This window comes from Psittacula echo (genome assembly GCF_963264785.1).
Source record: "Psittacula echo genome assembly, chromosome: 7".
Classification (NCBI taxonomy): domain Eukaryota; kingdom Metazoa; phylum Chordata; class Aves; order Psittaciformes; family Psittacidae; genus Psittacula; species Psittacula echo.
The window spans coordinates 7122613-7146387 of record NC_137740.1 but is presented as its reverse complement, the minus strand read 5'-3'; the positions used below and the strand labels follow the sequence as shown (position 1 = coordinate 7146387).

Below are 23775 nucleotides of genomic sequence, written 5' to 3'. Positions count from 1 at the left end.
TGGCTTGCAAGCAGCTACTATTCAAAGCTGCTGCATGTAGAATCAGTAATTGTTTAAAAGGTTTAACAGTGAACACCTTATAATGTCATTTTACTTGGACACGGTAACTGTATCAATCTACTTTGTGTCCTGAAACAAAAATATAACTGTATTCTCTTTTCTAACAACACATTATAGTATGTATTTGTTGGGAGACAGGTTTTCACCCCTACTACTGCATCTGAAACCTGGAATTATTTTGTATTAAAGCTTGTGGCAAAGCTTCTCTGTGCAACTTTGAAGCAGGTGGCAAAACCTATTGTCCAGGTGCAGGTTATGATTCCTCTTTTCAGAATAAACTAGTTTGTTCAGGAAACATTTAAATTAGAGAGGTCGATCTGTGAGCAACAAGCTGATGTTGAACTCTGGGTTGTGAGAGGTTGCCCAGAGATAAGGCACTGCTTCAGTCCCCAGCAGCCTCCGCTTGGACAGACCCACTGGTCCTTTGCTCTCGCTTAGAATCATAGAAGCAAGTAGGTTGGAAAAGCCCTTTAAGCTCATAAAGTCCAACCATTACCCCAGCACTGCCAAGGCCACCCCTAACCCATGGCACTGAGGCCTCGTCTCCACGGTGTATGGACACTTGCAGGGACGGTGACTCCAGCACTGCCCTGGGCAGCCTGTTCCAATGCCTGAGCACCCTCTGGGGAAGGAATTGTTCCTCATGTCCAGTCTAAACCTCCCCTGATGCAGCTTGACCCAGGCTGAAAACAACCTGGCATCAGGGAAGGTCTCACACTCCCCGTAACACACGAAGCCAATGCGTTTTGCTGAGTAACAGCCTCTTCTCCTCACGTTTTGCACTTTACCATCCTTAAACCTGCATTTTAAGCTTCCCACTCAGCCGCCGAACAGGCAGCGTGTTCCTGGCGCGGCCCCTTTAAGGGAGGCGGGCTCGGCGCTGCCTCCCGGCCGGCTCAGGGACGTTCACTTCCAGGTCGGGGGAGGTGAAAAACGGGGAAAAGGCAAAAAAAAGGAGCCGTGCTCCTGGACCCGGCTCGCTGGGCGCTCGCCTCCGGCTCCCAGCGCCGCGATGGTGAGTGAGCGCCGCGGGCCGGGCAGCCGCTGCGGGCATGGGTGGGCTTCGCTGTCGTGCAGGTGAAGGCAGGGAGGGAGGCAGAAGGAGAGGCTGCCCCCCGCCTCAGGGTGACAGAGCCCGGCGGCGGGGCGCTGAGGTGAAGGGGCCGTTATGGCGGCGCCGCGGGCCCCGATCTGTCAGGCGGGCGGGGGGCAGGTGAGGCCGTTGGCCGCAGCGGGCGTGAGGCGGGCCCTGGGTGCGCGCCTTTTCCTCCTCACCGTTCCCCCCTGCGCCCCTGCCCGCGCTGAGGGGCAGAACGGGAACGACCCGGCGGAGCCGCGGCGGATCCTCGCCGCCCGCACACGCGGGGCCGGCAGCCCTCGCTCTTGTGTAACCGGTTATATAAACGGGGCGACCTAGCCCCGGCAGGGCAGAGGTTGGAGCTCGGCGCGATGCGAGGGGGCAGCGGTTCAGCCCTGCCCGTGGCGTCCCGGCATCGCCTCAGCGCCGCGCCGCGAGGGTGATGGTCGACCCGGCCTCGCTACCGCTGACCGGCTCCTCTCACGGCACTTTGTGGGGTCGAGGACCAGCGGCTGCGGCCCGGGTCCCGCCACACAGGAGCGGGGGTAGCCCGGCGGGCAGAGCCCCTCGGCCGGCCGGCATGGAGGGCAGGACAGCCATCTCTCCCCCCTCCAGCACATGCCTCCCGGCAGCCTGGGTGCCCTTCAGCCCTCCGATAGCGCTTTCCCACTGCGGCTTGCTTTATCCAGGGGCTGTCTGGAAAGAGCCGTGCCCCCGAGAGCACGGGTTTTGTGGTATGCACGGTACGTGGGCCTTGCTAAGCGGTGTGTAGTAGCGTGATCTTACAGCATGGAGCTGGACAAAACTGGCGCTGGAGAAACAACCCTTCTTTATGGAAGGCCGGCCTTGGCGCGGAACATATGGTTGCTGGTTTGGTCGCTCCTGTCTTCGAGATGAGTGTGCATATTTTGCTTTTAAAGGAGTAGCAGGAGCTTCCTGGGTTATCTAGGCGCACCTTTTGTTATTAAAAGCCTAATTTCATTTAGTCCCCTAATAAACTTTTTGTTTTTAAATAGGTACCTTTTGCACCTGCTCTTCTATTCAGTGGTTGAAAGTAGAGCTTCATTGTTTGATGTTTTGGAGCTGTATACTGACATGTAAATTTATGGCAAAAATTCTACTTCATGGCGTTTATGTGCACCTTTGTTGCTGTGCTGTCTCTGTGCTTGACCTTCATAGCTTTTCTGCTTCTATAGTTTTGACTTATTGTGCTGTATTTATAGGTGGCATTCATATCTCTCACCTTTTGAACTCCTAGCCTGAGAAAGCCGGTTTTGTTTCCTACTCCAGATAATCCCCCCCAGCATTCTAGTAGTTGTTTTGTTCAAACTGAAGTGCTGCAAGTATCTCTTAACATAAATAGCGCCATGGGGTCTCAGAGTGTCTTAAAAATGTCATAGTACGTCCTTGTTTTGGCTTGATGCTTCTCCTGATGACTTTTTTGGCAGCCTCACGTTGCTTTCTTGTGGTTAAGCTAACCATTCAGGTTCTTCAGTCATTTCTAATTGATGAACTCATATCTGAAGTTCTTGATACTGATCTTGAAATACATGGCCTTACTATGTAGGTTTAATGTGGCACTACTTAACTTCAGGCCTTTCGTGATCTCTGCCAACTTTGTATCACGAGCAACCAGCAGTTCCCACTCGTGCCAGAATAGTTAATGTTAAATTTGAGTTGTGAGCATAATCCTTCCTTGAGCCTGGTTAATAAATTGCCCGTATCTGTTTCATCCTGTTTAAGTAGGATAATCATAAAGTTTTCTTCGTAATGTAAATCACTGAACTATTTTTCACTGCCTTATTAGTGCTCAGAAGAATTTTGATGACTGCTGAGTTAGTATTTCTTGGTTTTAAGAATGTTCATTTTAAAAAAGTAAGTGAAGTTTTGGGGCTGTGGAGAGGCGGAAAACATGTTAGAAACATGGTCTGTCCAACGCAAAAAACTAAGGCTCTAAATAATCTCTTATTTTCCTGCTACCTCTGAGAGAAATAACTGCCACAGTTTGAAAAGTCCCTTCTCCTGTCCTCCACCTCCTTCTTTGGGACTTCAGAGAGGAAAAAAGCAGATGGGCCTGGTATACACTGACCTTACACACTTGGGTTTTGTCGTGCTGAGTCTGCAATTGGGTATGAATATTGAGGAGTACCTTGTAGAAGAGGCTTTATTGGAGCTGGAATTAGTATTTGTTTTCCAATGCTCTATACGGGTTTATTGAGGTGGGAAACCCTCACCCCAAAAAAACTACTTGTGGAAAAGGTTTTATTTCTTTTAATGAGTCTTAAGATACAAAGCCAGAAGGAACTAAATGTTTCAGTCTGGAGTTGGTAGGATCTCAATACATATAGTGAAACAGGCCCACACAGCAGCGGAATTTGATTTCTGTGTGAAGTTAGGTTAGAATTACTGATGGAAAACATGAGTTAAAACTGTCTCTTCTTTAGTTATTGTTGCATAATCAGGGGGTTGTGTGGTGATCCTTCCCCAAAGGAACAGGATTTTGTTTTGATACTCACACTCAGCAACTTAATCTAGGCATAATGTCTGGCTTAAGATCCTCTAACTTATTCCAGGTACTTTAATGCATGCCCTTAAGCTCTTTTTTCTTTTTGACTGCATTTTGAAATATAGGTTAAATATATTCTAGAATATTTATAGTTGATTCAAGGAGTTTTTAAAAGAAAATGTGGAGGGTGGTGTTCCTTTTGAGAACCTTTCCAACTGCACTAGTGTGTGAGCTATAAGCTGACCTGGGTAACATCATGTTGAAGTAGATATTGCGTTTCAGTCCGGTAGTGTATTGAATTACTGTCAGATGCCAGTAGCCATGCAGTTTACTCCCCCTTCACCTCCCTGGACACTTGGTTGTTTGTTTGTTTGCCTTGGTTATATTAAGCACATTACAAAGTTACCTGTTTAAAAGAATTAATTTAAATAAGCCTTAAAAAGCCCATCTAAATGCAATTATTCTACTTTTTTTGTACTATTCCATAAGCCAGTTGTTTTTTATGTGTCACGTTTCTCTTATAATATGTACTTTAGCTAATGAGGATACCCAGACTTGAATCATGTAATGCAGAATTGTGTGGTTTGGAGAATTTTTTTTAATACTTGTTTTCTGGCCAAATTAATTTGATAGAATGAAAGAAATTATGAGGTAACATGAAAGTACCAGATAATTAAGATAGCTATGAAGAAATCAAATACACATAATGATTTCTACTCAGATATTGCTGGATGATCTTCATTAAATTAAAAACAATAATCCTGAGCTATGGCTGACACACATTTACAGTGTCTTTTTGGGGTACTAGAACCAGAAAGTGAAATGAGCTGAAAACAAGCACCAGCTTTCTTTTCAAGTTGTCATCCAAAGCATAACTAGAGAAAGGAGCCACTTAAATCCTAACCTAAGATCTTAAATACAACTGACCATGTTTACTATGAGGTTTTTAACTGGGCAATATCCTCTTTAAGTACAGGGAAGTTCAGGAAAGGAATGCAACAAGCTCACATAAAAGGTTTACAGGCTGCATTCATGCTCTTCTATTTTGGTAGCAGACAGTCTAGAAAATGGTTTTATGATGTTTGTCAAGGGGTTTTATTAGATACAGATAAAAACGTTTTGCCTGTCTACCCAGGTCACCTCAGGAGCCTTCCTGAGGTGTATTTCTTCAGCCTTTTGGCAAAATTGAAGAAACATCACAAATGTCTCCTTGTAACTGGTATAGGTGGAGTTAAAAATGACTCTGTGGTGTTCGCAAGTGTAATTGATCCCTGCTTGTGGATTTTGTTCCTTTACTGTACAGAGATGTCCTGCAGGGACTTCTAAAGCGATTAATTCATATGAGAATTAAAACGATCTCTCTGAATTACACATTGGCTGGTTAGAGGTACTGATTGAAAAAATAATGTTCTGAGTCATATGCTAGTGGTCTATCTGCAAGGCTAAAAATTCCCAATGGAGTTTGCTCACTGATACCTCAAAGTGTTTTAATTTTTCTGGCAGAAATTGTGGAAGAGGGCCAGAAAGAATGAAGAGAGGCAGGATTCTGGTTTTGTCATGTTTAAGCGTCAAATTAGAAGCACAAGATCTAATGGGAGATGAGGATGTCTGTCTCAGTGGGAATAGTTTTCATATGCCTTTCAGTAAGGATTCTGATTTGTGTTTGAAGCTGCAGCTGTCACACAAATCCTGAGTGTGTGCATTAATTTCAGGTTAAAAAGAAAAACTTTAAGAAAAAATGTGCTAGTTTAAAGTAATTGGTTAGGTTTTTTCTGTTTAGGAGTACTTCAGGTGTTGTTGCACATTATAAAGAAACAAAAGATGTTCAGAGTTCCGAAGTCTGCCCTTGCTTTTCATATCAGCCTAAAATTGGAGGCAGCCAGATTGCTGTTTTCTGGTAATACAAGCAGGTTGCATCACAAAGTAAATCCTGGTTTTCAATAATAAAATATAATAATCAAGCTTAAAAAAATGCCACCAAACCCAAAAAGTAAGCACTTAGGAAAATGGAGTCAAAGGAGTTGGAAGTTGCATGTCAAAAGCTGCAGAAAGAGCTCGTATTTGAATAATTTGGAATTCCTAGTTCCCAAACCTGTACTTAAGTCCTCAGCTGCTATTAAACTGCAGTCTCTTATTGCTGTCAGTGTATGATTCATTAAAGATAAGTTCCATTCCATCTTTGCCCTGAAGTGGTCCCTCCCAGTCTCCAAATATATGCACCTTTTTTGGAAGACTTATTTCTGTCATTTTCTTTATATTTCTTCTATATAACCTTTCATATATATCTCTACTTCTGTGATGAGCATAGGAGGCAAGAAAAGCAACAAAAGAGAAGTTAAATGAGCTAGGAAAGAAAGGTGAAATTATCCAGAACTGTCAGTATAAAAGGGAAGCTGCAGTTTTTCCTACAGATGAGATTTGGCAAGAGTTCATGCTGTTATTTTCAATATTGTCTGGGGGAGTATGTACCAGTCACTCGCCCTTCTTTTGTGTAGTGCTGGGGATGATTCATAGTGCGGCGACTCATTCTTTATGTTGATTAATCTGTGTGGCTGAAAACAGTAGACTATTATTAGATATGGAATAAAAATCCTTTGAGGTTTTCATATAGCACTGGACGATCTCAAACTCTGGAAGAAGAGTTCAAGTTTATATTCTGCCTTGTCCTTTGTACCCTGGGTTCTACTGTAGATGATTTTCAAATACTTGGTGTCAAAAGGTGGAAGTTGGTATCTATAAGCAGGAGTACTGTAATACTTGTTACTTTGCTGCACAGAATTTGGAATTAAAATAGTTTTTTTTGAGTTTCCTTTTTCAGTATAAACTTCTAAGTGCCCTTTTCAGTATCAAAAATTGCTCCTAACAATATATGAAATTTATCTGCATTTCTAATGTATGTCAGTAGTAGACTTCTAATATGAATTGACTTAAATGAAATATTGAAAGAAATAGCTTAAATCAAGAAGTAAAATTTGATTTCAAATCTTCTCTCAGTCTGCCTTGCTTGCTTAATTCCCAGTAGACTTCGTAAACTCAAATGATCTTATCAGCAATTACTTTTCCTCCTCTGTGGATGTGAGCAGTGCTCAGCATGACAGATCAGACTGGCTGTGGCTGTTGGGGGTGACTGTAGGAAGAGGCTGCCCATCAGTTTAGTCAGTTGTTTATTGTGTGACCGAAGGCTCTAAGAGGGATGTCTCCTTTTCTAATATTTGCCTGTTCCAATGAAAATCAGACTATCAAATAATAATGATTTGCCTAAAACCAACATTATAGAGTAATGGAAGATCCGTAGATGGAGAAAATTATTTGACTAAATCTCCTTTGTCTCATTGTGTTTTGCATATGATAGGAGGAAGCTTCTCCTTATTCTTTACTTGATATCTGTTTGAATTTCCTGACTGCCAACCTAGAGAAGTTCTGCACAGAAAGGCAAGATGGAACATTGTGCTTGCAGGAGCCAGGAATGTTTCCTCAAGAAGTGGCTGATCGACTGCTGCAGACAATGGCATTTCATGGTAAAAGCAATTATTTGTGGGATCAGTGAAAATGTTTTATTGGAATGTGCTACTGAAGTTCTGGTGTGTTTTGGAGTAGAATCTGCTGTTAAAACTGTGTTCTTTAATCTCTTAATGGAAGATTTGTTATTTTTGGGTTTCCACAGCTTCAGCTCAATGTTGCATTGACATACAGATGATTCTAAATAGAAAGCCCTTTATCTTGGGTTTATGATTTTAATGTTCCTTCAAATGAACCTCCTTTTAATAGATCTTTCAGTAGCTGAAAAAGAATATACTATTTGATTGTGCTACTTCCAGCAGCACTCAAATATCAATATCTCTCACAGAGCAATTAATTGACTTTTCTTTACTGTGTGTCCTTGTGATTAAGCTAGGAAATGATTTTGTGATTTTAATTAAAATAGCTTCTCATCACTTCTAGCACTTTTGTTGAAGTGGAATTATTTGCTGGAAAGTAGTCAGTTTTAAGAGTGGTGTACATATCTATGAAGAACACCTTGTGGTGGTCTTATGTTTTATGTACTGGCCTATCATGTTCTCAGCACATCTTTGAGGAGAGGGCTGCCCTCTCCTTTGTTTGCTTTAAGCATGACAAAGAGAAATGTGTCAATAAAAGCTTCATAGCATAAAAAGAGTGAATGTACAGATTTCCCTAGAGGAGAGGCAGGAGACCCCTTCCTGAGGATCCTGGTTATTTAAGAGGTGAGACATGACACTAGAAAAATTACTGTAAACAGGCTAAGCACCCAATACTATAGGTGCAGATTTGATTGGGTCTTACGGTTCAAAAACTGGCATTCTAGTTTTCCCAAGTTATTCTAGTCATATACAACAGAAGGAATGTTCCTAAAGAAAGGCAAATTCAAAAATCTTTTACATCTTCAACATACGTGAACTTTCTGATAAGTAATTTTTAGAGTAGTCCCAAGAAATCAGATTCAAGGAAACTGAATTTGGGGCTGTTCATCCTGGAGAAGAGAAGCTGCGTGGAGACCTCAAAGCAGCCTCCCAATATCTGAAGGAGGTCTACAAGGATGCCAAGGGGGGACTCTTCATCAGGGACTGTAGTGACAGGACAAGGGGCAATGGGTTCAAACTTCAACAGGGGAAGTTCAGGCTAGATATAAGGAAGAAGTTCTGTGCTGAGAGGGTGGGGAGGCACTGGAATGGGTTGTCCAAAGAAGCGGTAAATCCCTGGCAGTTCCAAGGCCAGATTGGACAGAGCCTTGGGTGATGTGGTCTAGTGTGAGGTGTTCCTGCCCATGGCAGTGGGGTTGAAACTGGGTGATCTTAAGGTTGTTTTCAACCCAAACCATTCTGTGATTCTATGAATCACCAGAAACTTATTACCAGTACTAGTAGTGATGCAGGCAGTTTCAAACACTGACACATCCCAAACTGTGTCAGAGTGTGGGATGGAAAAATGGCATGCCAGGTCAATGGGATGTGGCTAAGGTAGACCAGGGAGAGAGCTTAGCTTGATCCTTAAATGAAAAGATGGAGGAAAAAAAAAGAAGAAAAAAAAAGGAAAGAGAAGTAATTTAGCTATACTTTAACAAATTAAACGGAATAAATAATGATAATTTGTTCTGCTGGGTACCAGTTGTTTTACCCCATATGTTTGCTCTCTCTGCGAAAGAGGAATGCCCCAGATACTTTGTCAGAAATACCTACACTGTTTGCTCTTTGGAACTGTCTGCAAATCTTAGTGTTAATTTGACTTTGTCACAGAGAAAATCATTAGCTTGTGACTTAAATCAAAACTATAGTGGAAATTATGCTTTTATTCAACTATATTGCATTTTCAGTTCTTGTCTATGTTTGGAATGCTTGGAGATAGGAGGTAAAAACCAGGGGTGTTGACATAACCCTCTAGATTAAAACTAGAAGGACATGTTCTTCCTATTCTTTTTCTGTGGATGCTTGTGCAATCTCACCCTTCTCCTATAGCTTTTTATAAAGCAGTAATCCTTCCACTGAGAAGATATGAGTAAGAAGTCTTGGTGTCCTCAATACGGTTGTGGGATAATCCTGTGCATAGAACTAAGTGTGTGTATTATTTCAGTTAGGATGTTGCCAATATGCTAGAAAGAAAAGACTACTTATGCAGAATTCTTGATACAGAGCAAAAGGATAATCTCAAACAAGATTGTTACATTTCCTTTTTCATTGCTGTCTTTCTCTCCTTCCCACCCTTTCCTAGTCCTCTTTGAATCAGTTCTTAGGATTCTTTCTCACATTCAGCTTGTTCCTGAGCAACACTCCTACCTTCTTCGTGAGGGATATATAGAACTTAATTATCTCAGTTTAGTTTATTGATTCTACTTATGAATTCAGTGAAATGCTGAATTAGTCAATTGAGTTAAAGCAAGATGAGGGCTGGTCATTGATTGCTGTGGTACTATTTTGAGGTTGCTTAGGGAAGAATAACTTCAGAAATGTTCAAATCCTGGTTTTAGCACATTTTTAACTGGTTCAGTGAGAAAATCCAGAAATGCAGGCAGCAGGCTGAATGCTTTGGAATCATATCCACATTTTATTTATTGCACGTTCCATGTTCTGAACCAGACAGGTAATGTGTGCATAGTACATCTTAATTTATCTGTCCTAGACTTAAACCTGGAAAATACTGAAGGTGAGATCATAATCTTAAAAGTGGAATCTCAAGTATAAACCTTTTCAACCCATGTCATAAAGATCTCAGAGAAACTACTTTGCAGTTATTTTTCTTTGTTAACACCTTGTACCCTTGAAGTGATGTTTTGTGCCACTGGAGCCAAACACTAATGCTGTTTTCCAACAGGGCTTCTCAATGATGGAACCGTGGGCATTTTCCGAGGCAACCAAATGCGTTTGAAACAAGCCTGTATCCGAAAGGCCAAAATCTCTGCTGTGGCTTTCCGGAAAGCATTCTGCCATCACAAGCTGGTGGAACTTGATGCTACTGGGGTGAATGCAGATATAACAATCACAGACATTATAAGTGGACTTGGCAGCAATAAATGGATCCAACAAAATCTGCAATGCCTAGTGCTGAACTCACTAACTCTTTCTTTAGAAGACCCATACGAGAGGTGCTTCAGTCAGTTGTCTGGGCTTCGTGCATTGAGTATTACCAATGTTCTGTTCTACAACGAGGACTTGGCAGATGTTGCTTCACTTCCTAGATTAGAAAGTCTGGATATATCAAACACCTCTGTCACTGATATAACAGCACTTCTTACCTGCAAAGACCGACTCAAGTCTTTGACCATGCACCACCTGAAATGCTTGAAAATGACCACAACCCAGATTCTGGATGTAATAAGAGAACTAAAATACCTGAATCACCTTGATATTTCAGATGACAAACAGTTCACATCAGACATAGCGCTTCGTTTACTGGAACAGAAAGACATCTTGCCTAACCTTGTGTCTTTGGACATTTCTGGAAGAAAACATGTGACAGATAAAGCTGTAGAAGCATTTATTCAGCAGCGACCCACAATGCAGTTTGTAGGATTGCTTGCTACGGATGCCGGCTACTCAGAATTCCTAACGGGAGAAGGAAACCTAAAGGTTAAGTGGGGGAATTAATATTCCTGAAAAATTACAATGTGCAGGAAAAAGAGAGCTGATCATTTGTAACAAATGTATGTGGGTGTTTCCGAAGGAGGCTGTAGGTTCATTTTTTTAACTGTAATTTTTTTAACTCTTAAAATTGTAACTACTGACTTTTATGTCAAATTCCTACTTGATTCTGGCATGAATAATGCTAAATTTACATAATACTATTGTAAGAAACATCTATTTTCTGTGCCTTTTCAGTGAGCCTTAGGTCTTGATTTAACATAGCAGATCTAAGAGAGCTGAACCTTGTCTAGTCTGAAGTCATTTACTGGCATAATACTCTCTGATTCCAGCACAGTAGCAGTGTGTAAGAGGTGGAGGTAGAATCTGCATGAGCTTTGAGCAGTTCGTGATTAACACAGCAGATATAATAAAACTAAATAACTGAGCTGCTGTTGTACTCTGTCACCACTTCTATTTCCTATTACAATACTTCTACTCATCTTGAAAGGTCTTTTGGTGCTGAACATGTAAGAAGCAATTACTTAGGATGAAAAACTTCCTCTTCTTGAACAAATCCTGAATTGCTTAGCCCCATAGGATGAGAGGATGCTTGCTGAAAGTGCATTTACCTTTTAGTGCCAGGCAACAAGATGTTGTTCCCTGTTCTGTCATTATGGATGCACTTACTGGACAATGAGCCTATCCTGTTCCTGCTGTGAAGGAGTCAGAATTAAAGAAGAAAAAGGGATGGTTTAGACATGTCAGTGGTATATCATCTTTGACTCTGAGTTTTGGTTTCTGCTGTGCCGTGAGGATGATGGAAACTGCAGAGGTTATGAAGAAGAGTTTGCATAGCGTATCCATAGCTTAGTCTGTCTCCTATGCAAGTTGAGTTTTGCACTTCAGTTTTAAAATGCAGAATGCTCTTGTTATAGGTAAGTGAGGTAACACAGCTACACAGTTGTGTAATCCTGTTCTCCTGGAACGTTTGACAGTTGTTAATGTCAGCATGTCTTGAGTTGTCACAGCTGATAGCGCTCGGAATGAATGTTGAAATCAGTCGTTGAAGGAAAGTTCCCGTTTGGCGTGGTGATGTATGGCATCAGGAAATTATACCTCATGTTTGGATAAAGTAATTAAATATAATCCTTGCTATTTAGAATATGTTTCATTAAAGTGACTGTGCTATGAAAAGGCAGGAAGGAAGAAGATTCTAGTAATGTGAAAATCATGATGGACTTGTAGCAGTGTAGCTTCCATTTTGTAATAGCTGTCAAGGATCTAAAGAAGAGACTGTAGGCAGTGGGTGGGGTTTCTGCTTTCTTTTTGTAACTATACTGAAATATTCAGGAATATTCAGCTGCTTAGTTAAGGTACTGCTAAAGAATACACAGGACACAGCACTTATGCAGACAGCAGAAATAAATATTGCTGTCTTTCCAGCAGTCCTGCGGAATTTGGTTATAGAAAATCCTTGAAAATGGAACACAAGGCAGACATAACTGCTGAGAACATGCAGCTCAAGTAGAAATTCTTCATATAGTGTATAATTGGCTGCAAAACGTGTCAGTAAATAGGATTGTCTTGTTCTGATCAGGAGAGAACATAAAGTGAAATCCAACATGGTATCAGTTCTCTCAAGGCTGTAATATACTCCTGATCTAGCAAGTTTAAAAATACATATATACAATACAGGATGCACAAAAATGTGGCACTTTAATCTATGAGCATTTGCTTCCCTTACGTGGCACAGTAAGAAGAACAAGTTCTGCATGCTTCCCTAAGAATGAAAAAAACCCAGAGATTGCAGCAATGATTCATTAACTAGTAGAACTGAGGAACAAACAGTACAACTTACAGTTATCAAGTAGATAAAATAGAGTTAAATGGAAAATACAGCAGATTGGGAAGTGGAAAATTTTGCAGCTAGTTGCTGATTTAATATTCTGAATTTAAGCTTATATTAGTTAACAGCTCATAGCTTCTAATGCAGTCTTCGCTGAATTTAGCTCATTGTTTAGTTTTCATATGCATCTAAAGTCTGGTTTTAAGAACTTTTGCAGAGAGCACAATTTAGTTCTTTAATAGGGTGCCGGCAAGCTATTGTTACAACTTACAGGAAACTGGATGTAGACAAAGAATGGAAATACCTTTTTTTAATGCCAGAGCTAGAACCCAGAGCCAAAAAATTACAGCTAAAATACCATCTTCATCAGTTTATCACCTGCGTTTCCCAGAGCATTCAGTTACAAATAGTGCTTTTAGGCATTTGGTGCATTGAAAGCAGCTTTTAGTTATGAAGCGCTGCTTTTACTTTTTTGTTTCATACAGTTCTGCTTAAAGACATGACTGAAGCCTAATTTTGTTTATAATGTGGATACTTCTTCATGGAAAATGTCTGAAGATTGTGTAGCTCAGGATTAAGATGGCCTGATAAAGTAATCATTGGGTTACTGAAGTATCTGGTTAAAAATATTACCACCTTTGAAACTGCAGCTTTGCACTTCGTTAAGAAGAAATATAAAGTAAAATGATCGCATCTGGAACTAAAGATTATTTCTCCGTTCATAGGTGTCAGGAGAAGCAAATGAAACACAGATTTCTGAAGCACTGAAGCGTTACAGTGAACGGGCTTTCTTTGTGAGAGAAGCACTTTTTCATTTATTCAGCCTGACACATGTAATGGAAAAAACTAAGCCTGAAATTTTAAAGGTAAAAGAATATAGTTTTGGTGATTGTCATGCATTGTTCCTTAAGCTGAGCCCAGCCCTCAAACCCGGGTATAAACTATTTTATAAGCTTTTACCTTTTTTGAATGTGATGTTTATGATTGAAATTGTAATAAAAATTAACAACTATTAAAACTATTAATAGTTTATTTTAAACAACTATTACATTAACAACTATTTAGAAACAGTGAAGTAGAAGATGCCCTGTAGTGTTTTATGTTAAGTAAAATTGATCTGAACTAAGGTATAAGTATCTAAATTTAGTAGCATCTGAGTTTTTTTCCATGTAATTTTGAAGATGATATGAAGTCCTCTTCAGATGCTGAATTCTGTCCTTAGAACATATCTGTACTGGGTGAAATCAAAGCTCTGTCTAGTCTTATTCCCCAGGTACAACAGTGACTTCTGCTGATGCTTACAAAACAGTAACAATAAGGAAGGCGTTCAGTGATACCTCTTTCCACTGTCACCTTCCAGTATGATAGCAAGTGAATAAGTACCATTACTGTTCTGTATTATGCTCTAATTTGGAAAATCCTAGAAATTTCGTTAGAAATCCATTCTAGGTATTGGCTTCCCATGTGTAGAATAACAGAGATGGTTTAATTTTTACTGTGATCATAAAAAGAGGCATCAGTAGGATAGATGATTTTTGTTTTCCTATTCTCTTTCGTGTTGAACAAGTGACCTTGAATTTGCTTTCTTCAATATCAAAAAGACTTTGGCAATCCATAGCCAATATGAAAAACGCTTTAAGTTAGATCCCAGTCAGCATACATAGTTGAAATTATGTTTTCAGCTTCAGGAAGAAGCTGCAAAAGCTCTCTCCTGACCTAGCAGCTTAGGATGTGATCTGAAATGTCTGGTCTCCAAACAACAAGCAGCTACATCATTACCATTACACTGCAGAAACTGTCCTACCTCATTCACCTCTGAAAGGGTTTGGTGTTGTTTTTATCCCAGTGTGTGTATAGCAAACCCTGGATCTTTCTAGGAATCTCTTGCATTCCATGCAGCCTCTCTTTTGACAGGCTGCCATAACCTGTGCAAAAGGACTTGGAGAAATAGAAGTTGTCAGCTTTGCATCACTTAGCAGAAGGAAGTGTTCCTCCTGAGATCTAAAATCACACCAGATGGATTTTTCCCTTAAGTGAAAGGGAGAAGAGGCAGAAATTGGGTGCTGTGAGTCATTGTGGCCTCAAGCAACAGTGGATCGCTCTTGGGGTATGCGTGCAAATGTCAAGGAACTAACGTGGGCAAAACTCTTGCGTTTCAGCTTGTGGTTATTGGAATGAGAAATCACCCCCTCAACTTGCCTGTGCAGTTAGCAGCAAGTGCGTGTGTCTTTAATCTAACCAAGCAAGATTTAGCAGCAGGTATGCCTGTGCGACTTCTGGCTGATGTCACTCACTTGCTTCTGAAAGCCATGGAACACTTCCCAAACCATCAACAGGTAACAGACGTTTCTTTATTTTCTGTAAGATTCCCTGTCTCTTTTGGATCTTAAAAGGATTCTCCACATCTCATGACCTCATAGAAATACATGTAATGATTCATAGCAAGAAAATACTCTGAAATACGTATGTATCTGATGAAGTAATTCTTTTTCCTCACAGCTACAAAAGAATTGCCTTCTTTCACTATGCAGTGACAGAATCCTTCAGGATGTTCCATTTAACAGGCAAGTTTTATATGTCAGTTACAGCAAGTTGTGGCATTGCAGAATATTCTTGCTTTGTTATTGTTCTTTGGGCAGGTTTGTTTCTGGTCTCAATTTTGCTCAGTTTAAATCATTCCAGTGTGCTGGATTTGTCTGGCCTATATTGTTTTGGGCCTGTAATTCACAATTGATTATAGGTCTGAAACTCCTTTGGTATACAGGTGTTTTTTACTTCACTTGGATGGGTCTATCACTAATTGTGTGTAACACAAGCCAGGATTTCTCTGAGGAACTATGGGATTGCTTTTTGTAGAGATTTTTCTACTTAAATGTATTGCCTAAATGCTTTGAAGTGTGTTGGTCTGATGCTTCAGATGATTGTGCCAAATTGTTCCTCCTTCTTTGGAAGTAATTCCTGTGCACTTTGATGTATAATTAGAAGAGACCCAAAGACAACTTGGAGCTGACTGAGGCTCATGCAGTACCTGTAATTTCACGATACACTTCTACATTGTTTTGGTACACGGCATAATATTCCAGTTTCTTTTGTCTTGTATGCATTTCTGTCTGATGCGTTGTCTCTGTACCTCTTTCTTTTACTGAGACTAATGAGGCTTCTGAAAACTAACATTATTCTTAACTTCCAGGTTTGAAGCAGCCAAACTTGTTATGCAGTGGCTGTGTAATCATGAAGATCAAAACATGCAAAGGATGGCTGTAGCCATAATTTCCATTCTTGCTGCAAAGGTACAAAATACAAGCTTGTGATTATAGGGTAATATTTCTAAAATCTAGACAAAATTGTTGATATGGTTTTATTTGTTTACAGCTTTCAACAGAGCAAACAGCTCAGCTTGGTGCAGAACTCTTCATTGTTAGGGTAAGTCAGATGCTTTCCTGACAGTCATAGAATAGAATCATAGAATAGTTAGGGTTGGAAAGGACCTTAAGATCATCCAGTTCCAACCCCCCTGCCATGAGCAGGGACACCTTACACTAAACCATGTCACCCAAGGCCTCATCCAACCTGGCCTTGAACACCTTTAGGGATGGAGCACTCACAACTTCCCCGGGCAACCCATTCCAGTGCCTCACCACGCTTACAGTAAAGAACTTCTTCCTTAGATCCAATCTAAACTTCCCCTGTTTAAGTCTGAACCCGTTACCCCTTGTCCTGTCACTACAGTCCCCAATGAAGAGCATCCCCAGCATCCTTGTAGGCCCCCTTCAGATACTGGAAGACTGCTATGAGGTCTCCATGCAGCCTTCTCTTCTCCAGGCTGAACAGCCCCAACTTTCTCAGCCTGTCTTCGTACAGGAGGTGCTCCAGTCCCCTGATCATCCTCGTGGCCTCCTCTGGACTTGTTCCAACAGTTCCATGTCTTTCTTATGTTGAGGACACCAGAACTGCACACAATACTCCGAGTGAGGTGTCACGAGAGCAGAGTAGAGGGGCAGGATCACCTCCTTCCACCTGCTGGTCACGCTCCTTTTGATGCAGCCAGGATACAGTTGGCTTTCTGGGCTGCGAGCGCACACTGAAGCCATCTCATGTTCATTTTCTCATTGACCAACACCCCCAAGTCATTCTCCACAGGGCTGCTCTGAATCTCTTCTCTAGTCAAAAGTGAAAAATACCATCCTCTCCAGCTATTCATGCTAACAGGATTCCTGAAGGTGCATAAGGAGATAGAACTCTTAGAAACATATTAGCCTGTATTCATTTGAAAGCTCTTTAGAAGGAAAAGCCTGGAGAATTTGTTTGAGATAATATCAGAGACAGTAGCAATGAGATGTATTGGCATAGATGAAAAGAAACCGAAGGGGGGAAATTGGACACAAGTAATACAAAGTAAAATAGCAAGAGATCTGTCAGATAAAGAGATTTGTCAGATAAAAGATGCTCAAAAAGAGAATATTTGAAGTAAATGTTTAATGCTGTCAATGTTCATGTGGAATCCAAAGTTCTGTGGATGGCTTTGTGCCATCTATAATAGTACTACGTGTGTAATTATGATGAAAACAAAGGAATTCATCTAGCAGGCAACCATGTTCAAAGGACAGGTAAAAAGTTTAATAGCTGCTTTGGTTTTGTGTGGGTTGACCCTAAACATGTACATCTTTGCTGTGCATTACTCCAGTTGGTGCAGAAAGAAGCAGAGGAGCTAATGCATTTTTTTGTATGCAATCATAACTGAGTTTTTTGTGTTTGCCTCTTTTTTCAGCAACTTCTACAAATAGTTAAACAGAAAACAAATCAGAATCTCGTAGACACTACCCTCAAGTTCACATTGAGTGCACTTTGGAACCTCACTGATGAATCACCAACAACATGTCGGCACTTCATCGAAAATCAAGGGCTAGAACTTTTCATGAGAGTCTTAGAGGTGAGGAGTACAGTTTTGGTGGTGGGTTATCAACATAGGTCTACAGTTAACATCGTTTCAATAGTAAACATAAATGGTTACCTATAGTTTTTCTTTTTTCCACAGTCTTTCCCATCGGAATCATCCATCCAACAGAAAGTTCTTGGACTTCTGGTGAGATGAAAAAGAAAACTTGCTTAGTATTTTTATGTTCTTCTTTAATCTTTATAGTGCCCATTAATCACAATTGACATTTGGTTTTGATTGTTATACCAGTTCTCCAATAGCACTAGTTATGTTGACATTGATGGTTATAGTAAACAAAAAGAGCTTTTTAAGAAAGGACAGAGAGTGAAGCTTCAGGTGAGTCCAGATGCAAAGAGTAGGTTGAAAATCAGTGGAATTCAGAGTTGTGCACTGGTGAAATTGTGTTTGAGACTGTTCAAACTAGCCTTTAGTTTAGTGTAATCTGCATGCTAATGGCCTGAATTACTGATAAGAAAAGCCTCTTTGTTTTGAGGTAAATTCCTACATTAGACTGAAAAAGTGTTCAAAAGCAAAATTAGTATTTTGGCATCTACTGGTCACCTGGATGTATGAAGGTCTCATTCTGGTGTTCACTTACACAATGTAATTCAACTTAAACATTTATCTCACTCATATCATATTCTTCCTGTTGATATTTTCTCTTTTCCCCCCTCCAGAATAACATAGCTGAAGTTAAAGAACTCCATTCTGAATTAATGTGGAAGGACTTTATAGACCACATCAGTAAATTATTGCACAGTGTGGAGGTGGAAGTTAGCTACTTTGCAGCAGGGATTATTGCTCATTTGATATCTCGAGGAGAGCAGGCCTGGACGTTAAGCCGCAGCCAGAGGACATCTCTCCTTGAACAGCTGGTACAGAAAAGATGGTGAATTTTATCATACTCTTTTATGTTTTTTTCAGTGTTTGAATTTAACAATGAGTGTTCTTGGTTCTGTGTTTTGCAGCATTCTGCAATCTTGAATTGGCCAACCCCAGAGTGTGAGATGGTGGCTTACAGGTAACTATTGTCTTCATTTAGAGTTTGGAAAATAAAGTTAAGTAGATTTAAAACTTTTTCCCAAAGCAGAGTGGACTGCTGGCCAGACATGGGTTTTGTCCAGTGGAAAAACTCCTATTGGCTTAAAATGCACAGTGTGTTAATGTTCCCTTTGTGACCAAAGAAAGTTAAGGACTCCTGTAAAAGACAAGCATAATGTCATTCTGCTGCTTTCCTAGTAAAGATACTCAGCTGCATGCCTGAAAGACTCAGACACAAAGACTAACCAGTAAGGCTGTGCTGGTGAGCTCTAGGTTAGCACTATCTGTCCTAGATAAAGAAGCTTGAGGCCAGAAAGTACAATTAGATAATTACTGCCCATCTGGTCTTTATAATTTCCACTGGCTTTACTTCTGGTTTTAAGGAGCAGGAGGCATCCAAATGCTATGGTAAAGCATAGCATATACTCACTGTATATGATTTTAACTAGTAATTGCCTTAAACATTAAAAGGCTTGCCTGCTGCATTTAAAACTAGCTTATCAACTGTCTCTCCTAGCTAAACCTGTAGCTGAATGCATAGACAACGTGTGGCCTCTGAAGCAGTAATATCTAGTAAAGTAAGTTGCTGTTCTCCTTTTCTTACAGGTCTTTTAATCCGTTTTTTCCGCTACTTGGCTGTTTCATGACGCCTGGTGTCCAGTTATGGGCAGTGTGGGCCATGCAGCACGTCTGCAGCAAAAATCGTATGTATTAAGATAATATCACCCTTAAAAGTTGTGTTAGTATTATTATTCACTAGCCTTAAATGGGGAAAAATGAGAAATCCTAGGGTATTCACTCCTAATCCTCTAGGAAAACTACATTTAGGCTTTGGCTAAATGGGGCAGGAGAGAGGAAAGTAATATAATTTCTTTATATCCTTTTTACTTACTGGAATTTTACTGTTAAATGCACAGTGTTCATTCCAAACTGTGGGCATGTGTTAAGATTAACTAAGTTTTTGGCTTGCAAAGTGTTTTTACTCAGAAATGTAAATATTAATAAGGGGCAACAAATTTCTTTTAACAGCAATGGCTGTAGCAGTTAGTGATGCCTTTACTATCAGAGCAGAAGTTTTAGGTAATCCTCATTGCTAATCACCTTTTTGCAATGACTTGCTGTTACGTGAAACTCAGTTTCTTGATTTGGCTTTCCTATCTGCACAATGAGAACACCAATGTCTTGTTTGTAAAATGATTTGGGGGCATGTGATGAAATGCCCAAATGTTGGGAAAGGAAATAAACCCCCCAAGCACTACCTAAATGTAGGAATGAACAAACCTTCCTGCCTTTTCATGCCCTTTTCTTGTTTTTGACATTAAGTTGGTATGATATGAATGCGTGTATTGTCATGAATTTCTACCAGACAGAAAGCAGCTTTCCTCTGAAGCATTAGAAGTGTTTTCTGTGCCTGCTGTTTTAATCTTCCTGATAGCAGTATATTTATGCTTGTTTATCCCTGTCCCATAAACCATTATTTTTACAATGAGAAGTCATCTATTTGGGATCAAACAAAAACATTGCATGTTATATAATTGCACCTAAGTGCAAAGTACTGTGAGGACTTTTCCCATGTTGAAGTAGGACTGTTCTGACAAAGCTGTTGTACTGGTCAGACCCTGGATAACAGTTTTTGATTAAGATCCTGTAATTTCTCTTTGGGCCTCATATATGTTCTATTTATTTTTAGCACCTATTTTGTGTTGTCGTAATCTCTGAGCTTTCAACATGCCACAGAGGTTTGTGTTGACAGTAACTGCTGTGTAGGATGGAGAGGCTGGAAGTACTTGGTGTACTCCTGATTCGAGATCAGGATGGTATTCCTGAAGTTTAGTTCTGATGGTAGTTGGTGCCAGAATCTTCTGGACAAAGTTGCAGAGAAACCAAACGTAATTAACTACTGAGGGGAAATACATTTAATTTTGAAATATGAATATTTATTTGATGCTTGGCACCAAGACAGCTTTTTGTCCTGGAGAGGGGATGCATTTTGTTTTGACTTCCTCTTTTTAGCTGAAGTTGAAAAGTAGTCTGGAATTAATGGGATTGATTTGTCTTGTTTATTTTTTCTCCTTTTGTTGTTTCTCTGTATGATATGAGCTAACTTCACAAAAATATTAGCAGCAGTACAGTAGATGTGATCTGCAGTGGAACACTTAATGTCAACATTTAGACAACTCTTGTGTTTCTTCACTGTGATGAATAATGAAATAGGGCACATCCGAGGTAACACTCTGTGGATTGCATTACAGCCCTCCTGACCTTTATGTAACAACTTCTGAAGCTTGTATGTTACATTAAACGTATAGCTCTTTTTATACCTGGTCCCTGCACTTAACACTGGAGCTGATGTAGGTATGCTTTCAACTTCATACAATCAATAATGAAAGTAGAAAGAAAAGTATTATTTTATCCCTGAAAAGGCATTCATAGCAGCTTCGAACTAGTTGAAGGGCACCATCAATAGTGTTTGGCAAACTGTTTCTGGAGGAACCAGGTCCTATATGCTCACACAAGGCTGTTCAAGTGATGTGATGTATCTGAAACCATTTTCTGGTACCTTTTGTACCAATGTTTGGGGTAAAGGTGATATTTTTACCTGGATACTCATAGATACTGTAGTATTTTAAAATACATGTATATGCACTTAAAATACCTGTAGAGGAGGTGGATGGAGAGAGGAAATACTATGCATATTACAGGGCACTTTTCAGTCAGCTAAGACAGACATGGAAGCACACTTGATTACGACTGGAGTCCTGTCCAAACACCTCTGTTGTTCTCTTGTCACTTGGTAAAGTACAAATGCATTTCTGCAGACACTTTAGGGAGTGTCCTAAATGCTGCCTTGTCTAGGAGATGAAAGTGGATTTGAATCACTGTTTCCAGTATCTGCTACATTTACCCTAGGTAATGGTTTTTAATTCCCTTTTTTAAATCTTATTACAGCTGCCAGATACTGCAGCATGTTAATTGAAGAAGGTGGTTTACAGCACTTATACAACATCAAGGAAAACGTCCAGACTGATCCACACGTCCAAAGGATTGCTATTGCCATCCTAGATAGTTTGGAAAAACACATTATGCGTCATGGGAGACCACCGCCCTGTAGAAAACAACAACAGAACAAACCAAACTGAATGCTGCAGGTATAGGAGTGTAAAGTATTGTCTCTGTAATAATCCTTTCTGATGTGTGTGTAGTTGGAGTAACTTGTAACATTGTGGTCACCATTAAAGTGATTTGCCAATAATTGTGGTACCCAGAGCCATGTACGGTAACTGTTGGTGAACGTCAACTTTAATGGCAACTGCATATGCACCATGTAAAGGGTCACTGCTTGAGCTGGTCACACCTCTAGGATTACTGCTGGCTACAAAGACAGGGACTTGTACTGATCTGGAAAAAAGACTTCTAGGAATATCTTGTTTTGTGACCTCTGGGAGAGAAAGTTATTTCATCCCTATGATTGCTCTTCATAACACTGTTTACCAGTTTGGTGTTTGAATAGAACTGTGTGTGGTTGTGAGATTCAACACTTTTACACATTAAAACAAAGGTACATGCATGCAGGTTACAAGAGACTTCTAACTAAGGCGACCAAAATGTCCATTGTCTCATAACCCTTCTAAACACAAGTAGGGTCTTCAACTTCCTTTTCCTTTTGCCTGCAAGCTGTGTTCTTTTGTTTTCCTGACTGTTAGAACAATGCATCTTTGCAGTTCAGCTCTCCTGAGCCCTCCCTGCTCTTACTAAGGTGAGGACTGGCATTGCATAAGGGAAAGGGGAAACCTGCTAAAGTAAAGCAATAGAAACAGGATTAAAATGAGACAATACTGAAAGGATGAGGTAAGCTTGAGATTTTAAATTTGATAACAAGAAGGAGGTTTTGTTGTTGTTTGACTGCTTTTGGTTGTGTGTGATATCTTTTGTTTTCAGAATACTGATAGGGAAAGGAGAAGGCTCATTAGAGCAAAATACTGACTTGTCTTCATCATGAAGGGGATTGCATGTCTTCGTAAGAGGCCCAGGATATTTGGTCACCTTATTTATAAGACTAATGATTGCTCTGTTGTTTTCTGTAAATACTCCGTCAGTATTGTGCAGTGAATTATATTTCCAAGTCATCACAATGCAAAATACCACCCAATGTTCTATGTAAGCCCTGTGTCAATTGCTTTTTGTGGAGTGTGTAATTTTACATAAAGATGCTAATTGTAACAACTTCTTTCTTTCTACGGGTTTCAGTGATGTGTTGAATGAAACATATTGCACAGCATACAGATGCCTGATAAAATGCAAGTGATGGAAGCAAACTGCATGTCCATTCAAATTCAGTTTAATTTCAGGTATTGTTTTTGTTTATCTGGTTAGTCTCCATACTTCCATGGCAACTGACTGATATTCAGAGACACTTCTGTAAATACATTAGTAATGAAGCAAAAAAGAAAATGTTTGGTAGTTTATTTGCAGGGATGGCTGCTTCATGATGACCATATTTTGCTATTTTTAACTCCTTCCTTCTCCCAACCCCCATCCTTCAAATAAAAACATCACCTCTAATCTTCAATAATCTAGTTATTGTGTAATTCAGTAACTTCAAAAGGTACTGATCCAGTAATTTAATCAATGTTGTGGAACTGCTTTTTGTATGAAAGTATAATTAGGCCTGCGTAATTTTCATGTGTGTATCTGGTTATATACAATTTTCTTGATTTGGTTGTATGGAGGTGGTTTAAAAAATGAAATTGGGCCTGCAAGCCTTTACTTACCACTCTTCTGAGCTGTCTGCTATAGGACTTCTGCTATGAACCTTCCGTTACATGAAATGGCACACAAAACTTGTCAAAATTGGTGTTAATAGAATGAAAATAAATCAATTGCTACAAGATTTTAAAATAAAGATGACAACTCTCCTTACAGTATTGTTTTTTCCTAGTAACAGGAGAACTTGCTGAAGCATCTTAACTAAAACTGTGTGTGTGTGTCAAGGGAAGTCTTCTACTAGATGCAGCTCAATATGAATGTGATAAAGTCTCAGTCAGATGGTGAAGCTGCCACTTCATGAAGTTCTGCAACCAGCAAGTACAGAGATTGTAAATAATCTTCCATACCCTTCTTGTTTTGTTCCCCCATACTTCAAGCAGTGAGCAGAATTCTCTTAAAGCAGAAAAGTATGTATAAATCCACTAGATTGACTTGCAGTTACAGGAAGGTCTTTTCACATTCCTGTGC

The 23775-nt window shown here is 40.0% G+C and overlaps 1 protein-coding gene across 1 annotated transcript; it reads left to right on the top strand.

Annotated features, from left to right (window-relative positions):
* Positions 1 to 1001: 1001 nt before the first annotated feature.
* Positions 1002 to 21962, top strand: LOC308223935 (protein zyg-11 homolog B). Its single transcript, XM_080623464.1, has 14 exons — positions 1002 to 1075; positions 6997 to 7162; positions 9969 to 10723; positions 13289 to 13429; positions 14723 to 14899; positions 15063 to 15127; positions 15754 to 15853; positions 15936 to 15986; positions 17332 to 17493; positions 17599 to 17646; positions 18177 to 18374; positions 18468 to 18520; positions 19147 to 19244; positions 21490 to 21962. The coding sequence occupies exons 1-14, from the start codon at positions 1073 to 1075 to the stop codon at positions 21678 to 21680; spliced, it is 2208 nt and encodes a 735-aa protein (XP_080479590.1). The 5' UTR covers positions 1002 to 1072; the 3' UTR covers positions 21681 to 21962.
* Positions 21963 to 23775: the final 1813 nt, after the last annotated feature.